Source organism: Cladophialophora psammophila (assembly GCF_000585535.1).
Source record: "Cladophialophora psammophila CBS 110553 chromosome Unknown aczJe-supercont1.1, whole genome shotgun sequence".
In the NCBI taxonomy this organism is placed as follows: Eukaryota; Fungi; Ascomycota; class Eurotiomycetes; order Chaetothyriales; family Herpotrichiellaceae; genus Cladophialophora; species Cladophialophora psammophila.
In genome coordinates this window covers 1,887,173-1,904,254 of record NW_006912922.1, presented here as the reverse complement: position 1 = coordinate 1,904,254, position 17,082 = coordinate 1,887,173, and the positions used below count along the sequence as shown (strand labels likewise).

The following is a 17,082-nucleotide window of genomic DNA, read 5'->3' as shown; positions in this document are numbered from 1 at the left end:
CTAACGAAAGATAGTAAAGACTACTCTCTAGCTTTTAGTTAAGTCTTCTTAACTAAGTAGTCTAAACGGACACTCCGTCGAAGAGAGTTTTACTTTTATCTCTTCTTAATACTCTAAGGACGTTCTCCTTTACGGGTAAGTCGAGTACTAAAGAAAGAAGCGAATAAATAATCTTAATATAGTAGCTTCGTAAACTATCTTCCGATCTTCTAGGCTATAATACTATCTCGTTATACTATAGTTACTCGAAATAAGAGTGAAAGAAATAGATATCTTTATATAGTTACTAGCGAGAGTATAGTCGCGGTCGAAACTTAAGCGCCTAAGCTAAATAATATATAACATTATATAAAAAGCGAATAGTTAGACCGTAGAGCTTCTTAACAACTATATAATTCTCACTAAATCTACTAAAACTACTTCTTTAGTACCTTAAAGTCCCTTTCTATATATAGACGGCTTACGAGTAAAGAACTATAATACGGTGATATAATAACTATATATACTTAATCTATACTACTAGCTATATTCTTACTATCTCTATAATCGGAAGAGTACTATATTTATAATCTAAACGTTCTTTCTTAGCGCCATTAGCTACTTTCTTTATAATAATCCTCGTAGGCTAGCTAATATACTAAAGCTCTATAGGCCTAGAATACTATTCTACGAATCTCGCTTTCTTAACGTATAATCTTAAGTATATTTTACTTAAGAAACTCTTCTATTTTTACTTAAATCTATATTTACTAGTATTTTAACTACTTAACGTAGCCTCTCCTCTTAAAATTATTAAATAACGAGTGTTAAGCACTCCCTAGCTAAAAGTTTCGAATTCTTTACCGCTAGTATTGTAACAGAGCACTTCAGGGTTTGACGTGCACGTGCAACAACGCACAGAGGCCTGTCCAGCAGATCGGGAATCGAGAACGCGTTTCTGGTTGATACTGACAACAACACCACCAACACCACCCAGAGAGGCAGCGGCTAGGGCTACGAACACCTAGCACAGCGGCAGCATCGAGGAACAGGACAGGACTGATAAAACACTCTCAGGATTTAGGTAGACGGCACCAAAAGCCATGGAATTCATAATACTCTGCTCAATCTGTAAAAAATGAATGGCTCACTGCCAGCACTGTAAACTGTTCCGCACCTCCTCTCTGCCAGCCCATTTAGGTTTGACATGTGACTAGACAACTTTTTCACCCTGCCACCGCTCTACCAGCCCAGCACAGCCCATCACAGCACAGCCACCTTGCCTTGTTACAGTATATAACGCCGATAGTGAATATCGCTCCGCGAGAAACTCTAAGTTTAAACAATATACTAGGAACTAATTTCGCGAAAGTAACCCGATAACGAATTTATTAGCTTACCCTTTACTACGATAAGAATATAATATAGCATCTTCTTCTCTTCGATAAAACTTAGCGAATCGATACTACGTATAGCTTAGATACTTAAATAATCGAAAGATCGAAAGCTTTACGCTAGCTAATGATAAAGATCGCGGGGCCTTTACGTCGCTTTTATCTACGAGACGGGGTGAAGATTTACTAGGTACTTATTCTCTTTATATATCCCGTATTCTAGTAGACTCTATAGCTCGTTTCTCTATACTCTTAATATCTAAGCGGTAGTAAATGGCTTCTACGCTCTTACCGTCGCTAAAATTCCCGTATATTAGAGCTATTCTATTCTATTTCATTAGCTCGCTATTAAGAATAAACGTCTATATAGCTTCTACCGATTCTATTAGCCGTATATAGACGTTATTATTAAGTCTACTAATTAATTTCTATAAGGTTAATACCGTTCACTTTATTTTAATATTCTTTATATAGCCGTCCTTATATGAAACGTCTCTATTCTAGTAGCGAAGAAATAATTATAATTTAATGTTTTACTAGTATAAGTCTATCTTACCCGCGCTAATTTCTAGTCTATATAACTATATTTAACTAAGTATAACCTCGCCGCTAGAAACGTTTAATAATTAAGATATAAAGTATATATAGTGCCAGTACGCGGTGAGAATATAACTTTAGCAATGAAAATTATTTTCCGATACTCCTCCTAAAGTGCGTTTAAGTCATTAATACATTCTACTACGATATCTATAGTAGCGCCCTACTTAACTACGCGTCTTAGTCATAAGTCGATATCTCGGTAGGCCATAATAAATACACAATATATACAATTTAATATACGTTTACGATACTCACTAAAGATAAAAAAACTTAGAGATAAATTAGGCCGATATAGAAGATTCTAAATAACACTAATAACTAGATTTCGGTATCGGAGACGATAATATAATTACTATAGAGGTTTTCTAAAATTATTTAATCTAGATAATCTCGGCCTTTCACTAAAAGATTAGTTAGTGTATATATAGAGACCTTTAAGTTAGAGACGTCGTATAACTCATTCTAAATTATATATTATATTATTTAAAGATCTCTTAGAGAGATAGAAGATTACTACTCTTATTCTTATAGTTAACGTCGTTATTATCTTTATTACCTTTATCATCGCCGACGGAAATATAGAAGATATCTCTTCTAGCCCGTTTAATATCGGGAGAGCTCAACTCTATATCACTCGAATCCCGAGAGTTCTAGTGACGAGTGCTCATATCTTTACTTTTATCTTAAGGTCGTATACTTTACGGTAATTCTCCGTCACCGGTTCGCTTAGTTAAGCTCTTATTAAGGTTTAGTATTATTTATTATAGATCTTCGCTACCTTAGTGTATATTATAAATTAATCTTTTAGTCTAAAAGTTACTTAGTACACTCTATTTCGTATAGATAAAATTCACTATATTAGATCACTAGCTAGAATTCCGTCGTATCTCTATTATTAGAATAAGACGCTTACGCGCTCACTAGAACGTATATCGATGACTATCTATATAAGACTCTTCTTTATAACTATCTTTTCTATTCTTAAAACGATAAACGAGCCCTTTAGTTAAGATATCTATTCTAGCTCGTAGGGTATACGTTATTTACTAAGCTAGTTAATATAGATAAATCGAAATAGTGAGACTTAGTTAATAATCTACGATAGTAGCGATAAATAGTAGAGTCTAATTTAATCTTAGCTATCTAGTAGCTATATTATAAAGTAAGAGTAGCCGAACTCGTAAGAAAAAAAAAGATACCATAATAAGCTAGGTTATCCGCTCTTCGTTAATCCTCTCTACCTAGATCTATCTTACCGTTAAAATAATAGCGTAAGCGCTAATATATCTAAGCAATAAAGCACTTTTAACTCGATATTCTCGTAGCGATACGAAACTATAGAGAAGAGTAGAATAATAGTGAAGCTTAATCTAAACTAATTAATTTAGAGAAAGAGAACTTTTATAATCATTACGTTAACTTAAATCGGGTGCTAAGTTATAGATACTATAGACTAGAGCAGAGACGATAAATTAGTAACTATAGGCGGGTGCCGGGAACCGGGCCCCTAGCCCAGATTGTGGGCGCGATTGATCCGTTGCTCAGGCCGGCTACCACCATGCTTAGTCACGTGTAGGAGCATCTTAGGTTGAGGCGGCGAGGCTTAGGGCTACGCTCAGGTCCAGAGATGGAAATGGAAAGTCCTCGTGTCCAGATTCCGACCTCGAAAGCCCTATTTTAAGACCATTATTCTACTCTACCTACAGTATTCGCTCTAGGCCCGGCCTAATGCGTCGTTGAGCCTGCCTGTCACCGCTTCGTCGGGGTCTAGGTGCGTCGGTGAGGTGGCTTGGATCATCTTAAAAACAGCATAGGCCACCAGATCCTGGCATAAAGCTCCTCGGCCATTTTAAGCCCTTCGACCTTCCCTCTATTAAAGGGACCATGGTTCAAAATCCCGATTTTTCGAACAGAGTATTGATGAAGGGCGAACTCCAACTCGAAGCTTTTCAAGCGAAATGGTCTTGGCACGAGGCAGTCCCCTTTGGGGCAGCTTCAGAGTCTATAATCGAGTGATCGAAGACTTCAATGGATTTCAAGAAGGTGTCTGATTTCTTCGGTGGCACCATTTTTCCGGATGAGTACAGAGTTGCCCTGCAGGATTCTGATCGGAGGATCACTGAACTTGAAACAGCAATCCTCCTGTCGCCCGATGTTAGAGACCAAGCTTCAACCATTCTTTTGCGACTCATTCACTCTGTTATGAGTGGAGATCTCGCCAGGGCAGATGGTTGCCTCAATCGACTATCACAGCTCCCAGATCGTGAACTTGGACCGTCATGGCCGTTTCGATGGGATGCGTACAGCTTTTATATCACTTGTCTGAAGAGAGTGCCGCCAATCCTACGATTCTGCACAGGTAGGAATAACCAAATTGGCGTGCTCAGGGACTATGAGCTTTCGGTTCGAGACTCCCGGAGACGCCAGATCAACCAGAAAGCACACCTCAGGAATGAAATCCAGAACCAACTTGATAAGTTGGAATATCATGTCATTTACGACATCTCTGATTTCCATTCCTACCTCTTGATGCAAGCGTTCGAACATCATCCACGGTACCCAGACCACTTTCTAGGTATTATGTTCGATTCCGCAGAACCCTGTTCTCCAGCCACCATTGACAGTGCACACGACTTAGGACTCACAAAGACCGCGGCTTATTTGAAGAAGCTAACCTTGCAATACTTGTTGGCTGGCGCTTCGAAAAATGCAACAGCTGCTCTTCAAGACCTGGAAGCTCTATACATCCGACAAGAAGATTTCGTTGGTGAGGCGAATGTCAAGTTGGTTCAGGGCGACAACTATTTTTCCTTGCCTTTCACAAGCCCGGTAGCCCTGAACTTGGTGCCACACGGACGAGACCTGGGCTGGGATAACGCCGCAATGGATTCTATTGAAACGTCTCTCGCTCCTCAAAACGCCGATTTAGCAAGATCATGCTACGTCGAAGCATATCATTTATTTGAAGCAGCTGGATCCCATGCTGGGATGGGAGCAGTAAGCCTCCGATATGCTTGCATAGACCACGTTCAAGCTATCGATGGAATGAGAAGAGCAACCGACGGATCCATTGCTCAGTTGCTTGAGAATGCCCGCGAACACTTGCAGAATGCCGTTCAACTGTTTTCTGGAGACAACACGCATTCCCTCATAGTGTCCGGTCACATCTTGATGCTTAATATTACCAGTGACAGGCATCAGGATGTTTTGAGTCAGGCTTATCAGATTGGTGATCGTTGCCGGGCAATTGATAATGTCAGTGTTTCCCAGTTTCTCGGGATGCTCTTGCTCCGGCTTGGTCGCAAATTTTCCCTTCTCCCATCCGGCAGGCAGAAAGCGCTGATTTGTTGTTATTGCGCCGAGGTCTGCTGCTACGCCTTCAGAGATCCTTACCTGCAGTTGAGCGCGGTTGTCTCTCTCGCTGCATTTCAATGCAAGAGTGGCAACGTTCCGACGGCCATTGCGCATATTGAACATGGCCGAACCCTCCTGAATCAGGCTGCCGACCACATTGAGCGTCTCTTAGCACACACGGACACTCCAGACCATCGGCATATTCTGAAATCGGTTCGTGCCAATTGCATTAGTGGTTTCAATAGCCTAGCTAGATCTATCTCTAGCTCCGGCCAGATGGCCAGATCTAATGTACAAAACCCAGCTGACGCTGTGCAAGGGGAATCGTCTCTCGAGGCCATGTTGAATGTGCTGTCCTCACACTGTCAACAGATCCATCCTTGAAGGCGTCTGCGGATGAGCTTCTGAGGATAGAAACATTGGTTGCACCACTGCGGGCAATGTTTCAGGAGGCTAATGAGGGACGTCGGACAAAATCACGCATGGATGCAGACATAGACGCAGCAGACGATTGCCTTAAGCAAGCACTCCTGCGGATCGAGACTGTCAGGCTCCCCTGTCGCTCTTCCGAAGTTGACACATACCAAATTGTCTTACTTCAGCAGCTAGGTGAGTTTGACATAGCACGCCAGCTTCTTCCGTTGACCATGCCCCGGTGGCTGGGAGGACAAGGCGGAAATGACTCTATCGCTGGAATTCAGCTCCTGATATTTCCGGATTAACGTCTCAAAAACGGAGACAAGATGCACAGAGGTATATATCTCTGTGTTTCGTTACTAAAGAGTGGGGACTGAGATTCAAACTCCTCGGCCAGGTGGAACAGACGATTCCTGACTATTTGAACGAAATCAGGAGCGCTCTTGGCCCGCACGACTGGATGGACATGTTTTGGATTGGATGCATACATGAGCACTCAGGCAACCTCATGTCTGCATTGACTTGGTATATCGACGCTTTCCAGACCGTGGAAACGAACTACAAGCGCTTGGCGGACATCAATGAACGCCGCAATATGTACGACACGATCCATTCAAGCGAGCTATTTTTTGGGCTTGCGCGTGTTGCGTGGCTATTCTCTCAGTCGGAAGATCAAGAAGAACCTGTCATCGATCTTGATCAATGGCAACTGACGCCCGCCCAATGGAAGGAACAAGTTCTTCGATTCCTGGACGTGGGTCACTCGCGAGCGCTTCTCGACCTTCTCATTGCCGAACAGGCTACAGACCGCGAACAATTACAAAACTGGTCGGAATATTCGTATCAATTGAGGGAGCACGAACTCATGGCTTTTGGCACTCATTCACGACAGCTCGACCAAACCGAATCTTCCACTACTGATGCCGCTGAGACGAAACATGAATATCTTGGGGAAATCCAAGCTAGATTGAAGGCAGAGCTCGAACCAATCAGCCTGACTAAGCTTGTCCCAGACGTTGAGGTGACCGCCAGTCTCAACGAGATGATCTACAACTCGATTGCCACAGATGCTCCGGTTGTGCATGTCAACATCTCTCGAGATGGACTGCTCATACTATGCATCAACTCAAGCGGCATCGAGAATATCCGCTTCGACGAGATCACCGACATTGAAGTGGAAAAACACATCTTTCGCTGTCTGCAACTGTTTCGAGATGGAGAAAATGGGAAGATGCCAGATCTCTCAAGTTGTCAGGAAGCTTTGATTGATATCTCCAACATCATCGTCGAATCCATCTCACAGTACCTCAAGACTCGAGACCACATCATATTCGTTCCCTCGCGGTCGTTGAACAAATTCCCGTTCTCCGCCTTGACTTTGGATGGGCAACCACTCTTTCTTACCAAGGACGTCTCAATGTGCCCAAGCCTAGCTGCACTTGGTCGCCTGGTTAAAAGGCAAAGAGACATCGAAGGATCAGTGGGGGTTGTGTACAATGACGCGAAAGGACCAAGACCCCTACCCCTATCAGCCGCCGCTTCTGTCCAGATCGCTAGAGCCTTCGACACTGTCCCTTGTCCCACTACAGTCGCATCACACAAAGACTTCAGCAGCCTCTACGAACAGTCAAACGTCGTGTTCATCGCGACGCACGGGACACAGCACAAGCAATCCGCATGGCAGTCTACGTTGGCGCTGAACCCACCGTTCCGCGTGCTTGATCTGTCCCGCATGCGCAGCAGCGCCGCCCTGGTCATCTTCGAGGCCTGTGTTAGCAGCTTGGGCGAAGAGACTGTTGGCAACGACATGCTGGGCTTCTCACATATCGTCCTCTCGTCTGGTGCCTCTGCGTTCCTGGGCGCCTTGTGGTCAGTCAGCGACGAGGCGTCCGCATTGTTGATGGTGTATTTCTTCCGTGCGCTGAAGGACGCCAGAGAAAGCAAAGCTAAGGAAGGTATTAAGCCGGTGTCGATCGTCCGTTGCTGGCGCACTGCACAACTTCAACTGTACGAGGCACATGCAAGCAGCGCCATTTCGACGTTCCAGGAAATGGCGGATCAGTGTCAGGACGCGGAGAAGGCGCAGAAACAGCCAGATGGGACGAAAAGACCTGCGCTAATTTCCCGTTCTCAGTCGAAAAGGTTCCGAAATGCGTTGCGAAGCATGGTCGAGACGATCGAGACGGAAGGCGCAAACTATAAGCATCCGTTCTACTGGGCGCCCTATGTTCTCGTGGGGAATGGGGAGGTTGCTTGTCTAGGCACACATGCAGTCAGTTCTAGAATGCTGGGTCCATCATGGAGAAGATTGCTGGCCCTGTCATGGCTCTTCTTGCGTACGCTTCATTGAAGAATTGGTTGGGAAATGAGGCGGATTGGGCGTTCAGTGTTACCATCACGTCAACTTCCATCCAACCCACATATCCCATCCTGACTTACTCAAATTTGTCCACAATTTCCTCAGTAAATTTTCCACGTGCGCAAGACAACTTGTCGGGTCCGGGCGGGCTCCATTCACGTTTTCTGGCCAGTGGTTACAAAATCGTCCTCTACTACCATTCCTCGTCTAGCCGTGCCACGAGTCTTGTTTTGCTCGAAGAGAACAGACTGACACTCATAGATGAGAGCAACCAATTCAGGAACAGACCGACTAGGCCGCCTCACTGTGGTCAGAACTGTGTCCTTTGAGCAAGTCATTCATTTCGTTGCTCCACGATGCGGTCGGAGCGGTCGGAGCGGTCGGATTGAGCCATTTTGTCCGGAGATCCGTCTGGCTGCTTCAACAGCCTGTGACCTGAGAGAGGAACAGAAGGGCGGGAGCGACTGAGGAGACCCGGCTGAGACGGAGGGTAGTCAGATCTACGACCTAGATGATGTGGAAGTCGTCCAAGAGTGAGGGAGTCCTTGTGATACACGCTGAGAGAGGAGCTTCAGATGTAGAAGCCACCCTCGCTGTACATCCTTTTTGTTCCCCTGAAACTGAGAGGCTCGAAGCAGGGTACCCCGGTGTATGGAGCTCAGGACACTTAGGGTGAGTTTGGTATTAATAGTTCAGGTCAAGGTCGAGTTCTCGTTTCTAATTAAGGATGATGATGTTCGCCAAGTGCAGTCATTTTCGCTCGGAGAGGTTCGGCCCGAGAGTGGAGCGGTCTCCAGTCTCCGCTCACACCCCGCACTCAGGTTCTCCGCCTCTGGGGTGGAAACTCACACCTGCATGCTCCCCATGCATCAGCTCGGTTCTTCCCAAGTCCTTGAAATCGCAGGGGAACCTGACCATGACGCGTTATCACACACATCGCTCAATTTCAACCCTTCGCAACGGCGCTGCAATAGGAGAGGTTGGATGGGCCAGTCACCCGAGTCAGAGTCGTAACCCATCATAGGTTGACGCCTTCTTCCACCGCAACTCTAGGAATCAGCTTGAAATCATGCGTCGCGCTACTAGTATGTAGGAGATGAAGAAACAATGTGTTGATCTATGCGCTCGTGATATCCCGTAATTATATAAGAAGCCTCGCCATCCTAGCTGCTTACCTCGCCCAGAACTTGCATCAGATTCGGCGAAGAGAACCGGCTTCTCAACCTGTCGATATCGCAAAACCATGGTTTCGTTCGAGAGACCGGTGCGATTCAGGAACACCGCAGGAGAAACGCTCCACAGCGATATCGGATCACATGCACAAGGTCACTAGGGAGACGTTGCTTGGCTTATCCATGTATACCGGTCTTCAAAGTAGGGGACCCCAAAGGATTCTGTCTTCTAATTAATCGGAAAGGAAACCGTTGTCGAGGTATGCGTTTCAAAATCATCGCTTTTTATCTCGAAGCAAGGTCCAGAGTCGCAGTATGAACCTCTCCTCGGCCAAATCATGTCACCCCTATATCAATTTGCCCCGTAGCAGGTCCTGTCGCCCCTTTCGTCACGTTCTCATCTTTTCTGTCCGCCGGCCTCAACTTGAAGCGACATGCCACGAGAAGCTGATGTAAGGTTTGAAGTTCTCTACTGGAAATCTATCGAACCAATTTCACGAAGTGCTGCCAAGTCATTCGACTTGTCGAGCCGGTTATTACTTTGACCAAACTCATTGCTAACCCCACAAATCTGACCCCATATACCCGGGTCAATGGGAAATTTAAGGCAATCCACCAAGACGGACGACTGGTCTGCGAGATTGCAGAAGGTCATTATGTCGATACATTGTCCGGAGTAGTTATCTCCGGCCTCGCCGGGTCTCCATGTCCTTATGAGGTTAGCTTCGGCGTTCGTGCGCCGAGAGTCTCCGGAATTCTCCACCTCGACGTTCTAATGGGGACTCTTAGCATCGATTGTCTGACCTGCCAGCAAAGCGCCAACCGTCGATAGCCGTACTTCGAGCTGATGCTCCCGGGGAGACTTGTGGTAGACCGAGAGCAGCGACGCGTGCGGGACTGCCACTCGGTGCATGGGTACGATGGCGACCTAAAAGGCGGGGAAAGACTATGAGAGTCGAGACACATGCAACATGGAATGCAAGCTTATACAATCCCAGTATCTCAGGAGCTCTCGAGACAGTTTTGCTCAGAACTCCTCACATAGTTGAAAAAAAAAACAAAAATATGTCACAGCGCTGCAGACCACTGCGATTAGCCGTGTCAACATCGCGCTCGGCCATCCGTTCATACGCATCCCAGACAACCTCGGCGAACCGCAAGTTGAATGTGCCCATTGATTTCGGCAAGACTCCCCTTCTGCATCACTCCGCAACGACCTTTCCACACACGCCTGGTCTACCACAGGGCGGCTCTTCGACGCGGTTGAACCTCTGTCAAGCAGTCAACGAGGGGCTGAGAAGTGCGTTGAGAGAAGACCACAAAGTTCTCTGCTTTGGCGAGGATGTCGCATTCGGCGGTGTCTTTCGCTGTACGGTGAACCTGCAGTCGGAGTTTGGGCCGGACAGAGTCTTCAACACCCCCATAACGGAGCAGGGCATTGTGGGCGCTGCGGTCGGCATGGCCGCCGAGGGTGCAAAGCCGGTGGTCGAGATCCAGTTTGCCGACTATGTTTTTCCAGCCTTTGACCAGATCGTGAATGAAGCTTCAAAGTTTCGGTATCGGGAGGGTTCGACGGGTGCCAACCTGGCTGGGATGGTGATCAGGATGCCCTGTGGTGGAGTGGGACATGGTGCCTTGTGAGAAGCCTTGCCAATTTTTTCATTCGCCGCCGTCGAACGCCATGCTCACTCCCTCCCACTTTTAGATATCATACTCAATCTCCCGAGTCACTTTTTTGCCATGTGCCAGGCTTCAAAGTCGTCGTCCCGCGGTCACCTTCACAGGCGAAAGGGCTTCTCCTCTCTGCCATCTTCGAGTCCAAAGATCCTGTGATTTTCATGGAACCAAAGATCCTCTACCGTGCCGCTGTCGAGGAAGTGCCCAACGGATTCTACACCCTTCCGCTATGTCAAGCCGAAGTCGTCAAACCCGGCGCCGACCTGACCATCATCTCGTACGGTCGACCTCTGTACAATTGTGTAGCGGCCATCGAGGCAGCCGAGAAAGCCTCCCCGGGTATCAGTGTTGAGCTGATCGATCTACGGACGGTGTACCCTTGGGACAGGAAGACCATTCTAGACAGTGTGGCGAAGACGGGACGCGCCATTGTCGTACACGAGAGTATGGTGAACTACGGCGTCGGGTCGGAAATTGCCGCGACCATTCAAGAGCAGGCGCTCTTGTCTCTCCAGGCGCCGGTGAAGCGACTTGGTGGTTGGACTACGCATACAGGGTTGGCGTGGGAGAAGTTCATCTTCCCTGATGTCACGAGTGAGTTCATTTTTCACTTTTCACTTTTGGGTATCAAGTCACTGACATTATTAGGGATATACGATGCTATTCTGGAAACTTTAGAGTACTGAGCAGATCTTGTAGCATATTATATACCTTCATAAAAAAGCGCGTATATCTAGAATGAGCAAAAACCTAATCTCTGAAACAGCATTGTTCTGGATAATTTCTGGCATTTTTCGATCCTCACCCAACCTGGAGTTGTCAGAGATCGGGAGGATTGGATTTGTGGACTGTCTATCTACCAAGGGCGAGGCAGGCTACCTATATACACAGTGGTGGTCGCGAATCAAAACAAGAAAAGTTTAGGCATATCCTGATATTCTGACACAAGTCTTTGCTACCTACAGCCGTGAATGAGATTACAGCGCATTAATACCACCCTCATATTCCTCTACGTCGTATTCCTCTGGGTATTTCAGCATCAGCCGTTTGAGTTCCTTTCTCTGCGCTTCTTGCTCCTCCGAATATTCTCCATACACGTCGTCAAAGACCGAGCTCAGAGGGGGCTTCTTCTCTCTCTCAGCAGCCTTCAATTCAGTCAAAATATCCTTTCGTATTTGATTTCTGGTCTCCTTGTCCATCTCATCATTCCAGAGACCCTTGTTCTCCAGCCATTTCTTGAGCCGAGAAATCGGGTTATCCCGAGTCTTCCATGTGTTCATTTCATCCTGTGTTCGGTAGGCGAAACTGTCGTCGCTGGTGCTGTGGTGGGAGATGCGGTAACTCATCATTTCTAGAAGAATGGGACGTCCACCATTCTCCAGAGCGCGGCGCCGTGCTTCTTTTGTCGCTTCATAGACGGCAAAGATATCCGTTCCGTCCACTCGTAACGTTTCAATGCCGTAACCGATGCCGCGGCTTGCGATGCCGTCGCCGCGATACTGTTCCGTTGTCGGCGTGGAGATTGCGAATCCGTTGTTGCGACAAATGAAAATAACTGGGCAGTCGCGAACGGCCGCCAGATTGAGAGCGCCGTGGAAATCTCCCTCGCTTGCTGCGCCGTCTCCGAAATATGCAGCGGCAACTCTTGGTGACTTGTTTCCTGTCTCTCGATCTGCAAGCTTCAAGGCATATGCAGCTCCCGTGGCGTGGGGGATCTGGGTTCCGAGTGTCGATGCAACAGCATGCTGCTCACATCAGTATCGATCGATGATTTCCACACGTGCAACCTGCATCATTGCCCTCCAGCAACGCACTGAGAACTTACCACTCCGGTTTTCAGCCTCCCACTATAGTGGCAGGGCATATTTCGCCCTTTTCCAGGATCGTTCTTGTTATGCATCAATTGACTCATAAAGTCCTTAAGTGTGTATCCTCGTTGCTTGAACACTCCCGTCTCTCGATATTGGCACGTAATCACATCGTCTGGGCCTAATGCTGCTGCCGATCCAACCATGATACCTTCTTCGCCGGATGAGCCCTGTCACGTGTGGATATGAGCAGCCTGTTCGCTCTATTGGCAATCCTTGCGCTACACACCATGTAGAAACTCAGACGACCCTGTCTTTGGGCTTCGGACATAATAGTATCCAAGATGTTGACTATATCCTCGGATAAGTTCTCAGCATGCCATCATCAGAATCGGCTCGGATAGAGGGAAGGAAAGGTACCCGTCAACATGTTTTTGTACCACTCGAGAACCTGCTCGTCTGTCACATCAGGGTCTGCACGAGCCTCATCTTGCACTCTTCCTTCCACATTCATGACTCGATATGTAGCGATAGGTGGTAAGGATTTCGGGATTAAGAAGTCCATCCTTGTACTGATGGGACTGGTCGTTGCACCTGGGAAGCGAGGTCTATAACCACATGCACGTTAAATTCGTCCAAAAGATGTTGCTTGAATTCTTGAGTGTCGATACTGACGATGTTGAGATCTCCCCAAGCGTCACCGTTGAGTTCCGTCGTGCAAGGACTCTTACAGAGGCTTGTCGACTGGCGGGCGATATGTTCGCCCTTCTGGCGGTTCGAAGCCACATGGTGCACAGTGACAATCTCGTCGTGAATTAACATTTAGAATTGTGTTGAGGTAAGGATGAACATCAGCTCTGGTAATAACTCAGATTACCATCAAACACAGAACGGCCGATGAGGATTGAGCGGTTATCGCCGGCAACTATCTACATCAGTAGCCCCTCCCATTCCAGCTCTTAGGAATGCCGTTGGATGATTTCGGTGAAGTCGATGTTGTGCCCGAAGCCTAACCAAAACGACGTGTGGAGCCTCGGGGTTCGGCGAAGTGGTGTACAACTATTATGCTTGTGACGAGTAGGTAGCCTCGGTGGTCATACAAAGTACATATTGGTTCGGGGGAGACGCGCTGACTCCGGTAACGCTAAATCATAGTTGTACCCAAATTTGGATTAGCGTTGACACTATGTATTGTTCGGGCCAATAGCCGATATCTCTTTGCACAGGACTCGGCCGACATGGGGACCTGTCGCTGGTCAGCCCAGAGTCAGACCCACAGCCCAGTCAGTCTTCCAGCGATGTTGAGCTCTCAAGCCTGATCTCCTATCATGGATTTTTACCACCAGGATCTAGCGGCCAGGGATGGAATAGAACAGCCGAAATGCAAAGCGGCAATGCAGCCCGAAGCAACCGCTGCGAGCCGCAAGCTCTGCCCCTCCGCACTGAGATCAATGGCAAGCCTCCTGCCGGGCACAAGTGATAACAATTACATCTTGACCGTCAACTCACTTGAGTAGAGGAGTTTCTCCTAGGACGAAATCGCAGAAATATGAACCGGGTGCTGGCCAGAGGATTTCTGCGTCGAACTCGCCAATTTTCCGCGGCAGCAGAGTACACACATCGACAAGCCTTCCACAGTTCGCCGTCATGGCGTGTTGTCAGGCCGTATCTCCTCGCAGATATTGGTGAAGGTAAAGACCATACGGACATGAAATGGACTTCAAACAGTGGAATAACGGAAACAGGAATTACCGAGTGTCAAATCATCAGTTGGTCGGTCAAACCGGGGGACCGCGTTGAACAGTTCGATCCCATATGCGAAGTCCAGTCAGATAAAGCAACTGTCGAGGTGCTGAATGTACTTCCCCTATTCCTCCGCAAACTACTTACAGGTCGGGGACGAACAGATTACCTCGCGATTTGATGGCGTTGTCAAAGCCCTTCACTATGAGCAGGATGAAGTTGCGGTCGTTGGAAAGGTGCGAAGCCCTGCTCTGAGAAGCTGTATGCTACAGCACCTAGGCCGCTAACCCGATGCGAAAGCCACTATTGGATATGGATATTGCAGACACCGTTTCGGAGGATCCAATCTTTGCAAACGTCCCTGTGGAGCAAGAGCCTTCGGACACTGGAGATGCGCCGCCCGTGAAGGGAATCTTTGGAGGACAGATTGAACAACCGACTGCGTCTCTTGACGTTGAGTCGCTGCCTGTCTCACAGGACTCGTCGACGACCTCGCCCGCACCCACACCTGCGGTGAGAGAAGAAATTCCTACCAAAGCTTCCGCACTCCTCACCCCAGCTGTGCGACACATGCTCAAACAGGCAGACATCGACGTCAACGATGTTCGAGGCACTGGTAGGGATGGGCGCATCACAAAAGACGACGTCCAACGGTACATTCTGGCACAATCGAACTCTGCTCACTTCCGAACACCCGCTCCACTTGCCACCGAAGCGTTGTCAAAAGAGGTCACAGAAGACAAGGTCGTGTCATTGAGCCCGACAGAAAACCACATGTTCAAAGTTATGACCCATTCTCTCACGATCCCTCACTTCCTCTATACCCACAGCGTCGACGTCACATCGATCAACAACCTTCGGCGAAAGTTCAACACGTGCTCGAGTCTCTCATCTACGCTTTCCACCTCAGAAATCCCTGTTTCGAAGCTGACGATCCTCCCGTTCATCATGAAGGCCGTGTCGCGTGCATTTTCGCGCTTTCCGAAACTCAATGCCCACTTGGACACAGCCACTAACCCGTCGAAACCCCAACTAATTCTCAAATCATCTTGCAATTTTGGGATTGCCGTCGATACATCCCAGGGCCTACTAGTTCCGGTGGTCAAAGATGTACAGCAGCACTCCATCATCTCACTTGCTGCTGAAATCAAGCGGCTGAGCGATCTCGCACACGCTGGACGTCTTGCGCCAGAAGATTTCAAGGATGCCACTTTCACGATAAGCAATATTGGAAGCATCGGCGGCAGTACTGTGTCCCCTGTCATCGTGGCGCCAATGGTGGGAATCCTCGGGGTTGGTAGAGCTCAACATGTCCCGGTTTTCACAACAGACGACCAAGGTCATGAGCGCATTGTCAAGCAGGAGCAGGTGGTGCTCAGCTGGAGTGCTGATCACAGGATTCTTGACGGCGCAACGGTCGCTAAAGCTGCTGAAGTTGTTGGTGCGTTGATACAAAATGCTGAAAGTCTGGGGTTGGCGTTGCGATGAGGAAAATGTAATATACCAAGTACTTGGTAGTACTTTACAGTTCAACGCAGATTGCAGGGGAGTCTCCCCGCCGAATTAGGCGGTCACTACCGCCGCTTTGGGAGGGATTCTTCCCTCGATGCTCTGCAGGGGCAAATACAGTATTGCATCTACTCCCATTCACTCAATGCCCAACGTATGTCTAGGAAGGAACCGCATCGAATCGTACCTAGCTAATTTTAATGGATGATTGTCCGACGTTCTTCGAGTAATGTCTCTCGCCACGGATATTCAATATCGCAATCTTTCCTAACCTTAATCCCTCCACTAACTATGCCCAAGACCTCTTGAGCACAGTAGAAGCACTGAGCGACGTATTCTAAGGCCTGCGGAGAATCGATTTTCCCAGCCATGTTCCCATCCTGCTCCACACAATCATTCCGAACAATATGGGGAGGCTTCGCGATGTGTCTCTTGAATGGCCAAGACAAAGAATACATACTCACCAGATTTTACGGACGACGGTGGATTCCAACACCAAGAATGTCATATGCATGCAGGAGGTGGAGACTTACGAGGAGGCCGAAACGGTAAGAGGCGTAAAAGTCGTGTCGATCAAGGACGAGCAGGGTAATTAGAGTATATTATAGGAGAGGCGAGACGGATGTTAGAATAGCTGTCAGAGAATCGTAGCATGGCAGTGGGGGCCACAGTCAATAGCCCGTTACGCGCGAGAGGCGCATCAGGGCGAGAGACATGAGAAAGAAACGACTTGGATGAAGAGGATTGGGGACTGGAGGATGGTTCTTGGAGACGTCAAAAGCAGCGGCGTGCCCAGTCATATATATATATCTATTATATATGCCCCGAACTATGCTGCGTCCATTACCATTTTCGTTCAGCAAACGGAGCGAGGCCGCCTTAATCGGGCACATGACGGAGCGTCGCAGGCGCCCGGCCGAGCACTGGGCGAGCCACAGGGAGCCCTGCGCCCTGCCTGATGCCAATCCCCAGAAGCCAGTTCAGGCTTAGGGGCCCCCTTTGGGCCTTCGACTACAGCTGCCTGGCAGGACGCCTCATTCGTTTCAGTCAAGCCTGCTGCCTGGAGACCC

The 17,082-nt window shown here is 47.8% G+C and overlaps 4 protein-coding genes across 4 annotated transcripts; 3 read left to right on the top strand and 1 right to left on the bottom strand.

Annotated features, from left to right (window-relative positions):
- Positions 1-4,001: 4,001 nt before the first annotated feature.
- On the top strand, positions 4,002-8,094 carry A1O5_00659 (uncharacterized protein; the record flags this gene model as incomplete). The annotated part of the gene is made up of 3 exons (XM_007741278.1): positions 4,002-5,559; positions 5,700-5,936; positions 6,029-8,094. The coding sequence occupies 3 exons, from the start codon at positions 4,002-4,004 to the stop codon at positions 8,092-8,094; spliced, it is 3,861 nt and encodes a 1,286-aa protein (XP_007739468.1).
- Positions 8,095-10,340: 2,246 nt separating this feature from the next.
- Positions 10,341-11,638, top strand: A1O5_00658 (2-oxoisovalerate dehydrogenase E1 component, beta subunit; the record flags this gene model as incomplete). The annotated part of the gene is made up of 3 exons (XM_007741277.1): positions 10,341-10,912; positions 10,981-11,546; positions 11,601-11,638. The coding sequence occupies 3 exons, from the start codon at positions 10,341-10,343 to the stop codon at positions 11,636-11,638; spliced, it is 1,176 nt and encodes a 391-aa protein (XP_007739467.1).
- A 291-nt stretch (positions 11,639-11,929) lies between these two features.
- On the bottom strand, positions 11,930-13,325 carry A1O5_00657 (2-oxoisovalerate dehydrogenase E1 component, alpha subunit; the record flags this gene model as incomplete). The annotated part of the gene is made up of 4 exons (XM_007741276.1): positions 11,930-12,697; positions 12,778-12,990; positions 13,050-13,111; positions 13,181-13,325. 4 exons carry the CDS (start codon positions 13,323-13,325, stop codon positions 11,930-11,932), a joined length of 1,188 nt encoding a protein of 395 aa, XP_007739466.1.
- A 1,143-nt stretch (positions 13,326-14,468) lies between these two features.
- A1O5_00656 (uncharacterized protein) lies at positions 14,469-15,991 on the top strand (the record flags this gene model as incomplete). Its single annotated transcript, XM_007741275.1, has 3 exons — positions 14,469-14,618; positions 14,653-14,739; positions 14,804-15,991. 3 exons carry the CDS (start codon positions 14,469-14,471, stop codon positions 15,989-15,991), a joined length of 1,425 nt encoding a protein of 474 aa, XP_007739465.1.
- Positions 15,992-17,082: the final 1,091 nt, after the last annotated feature.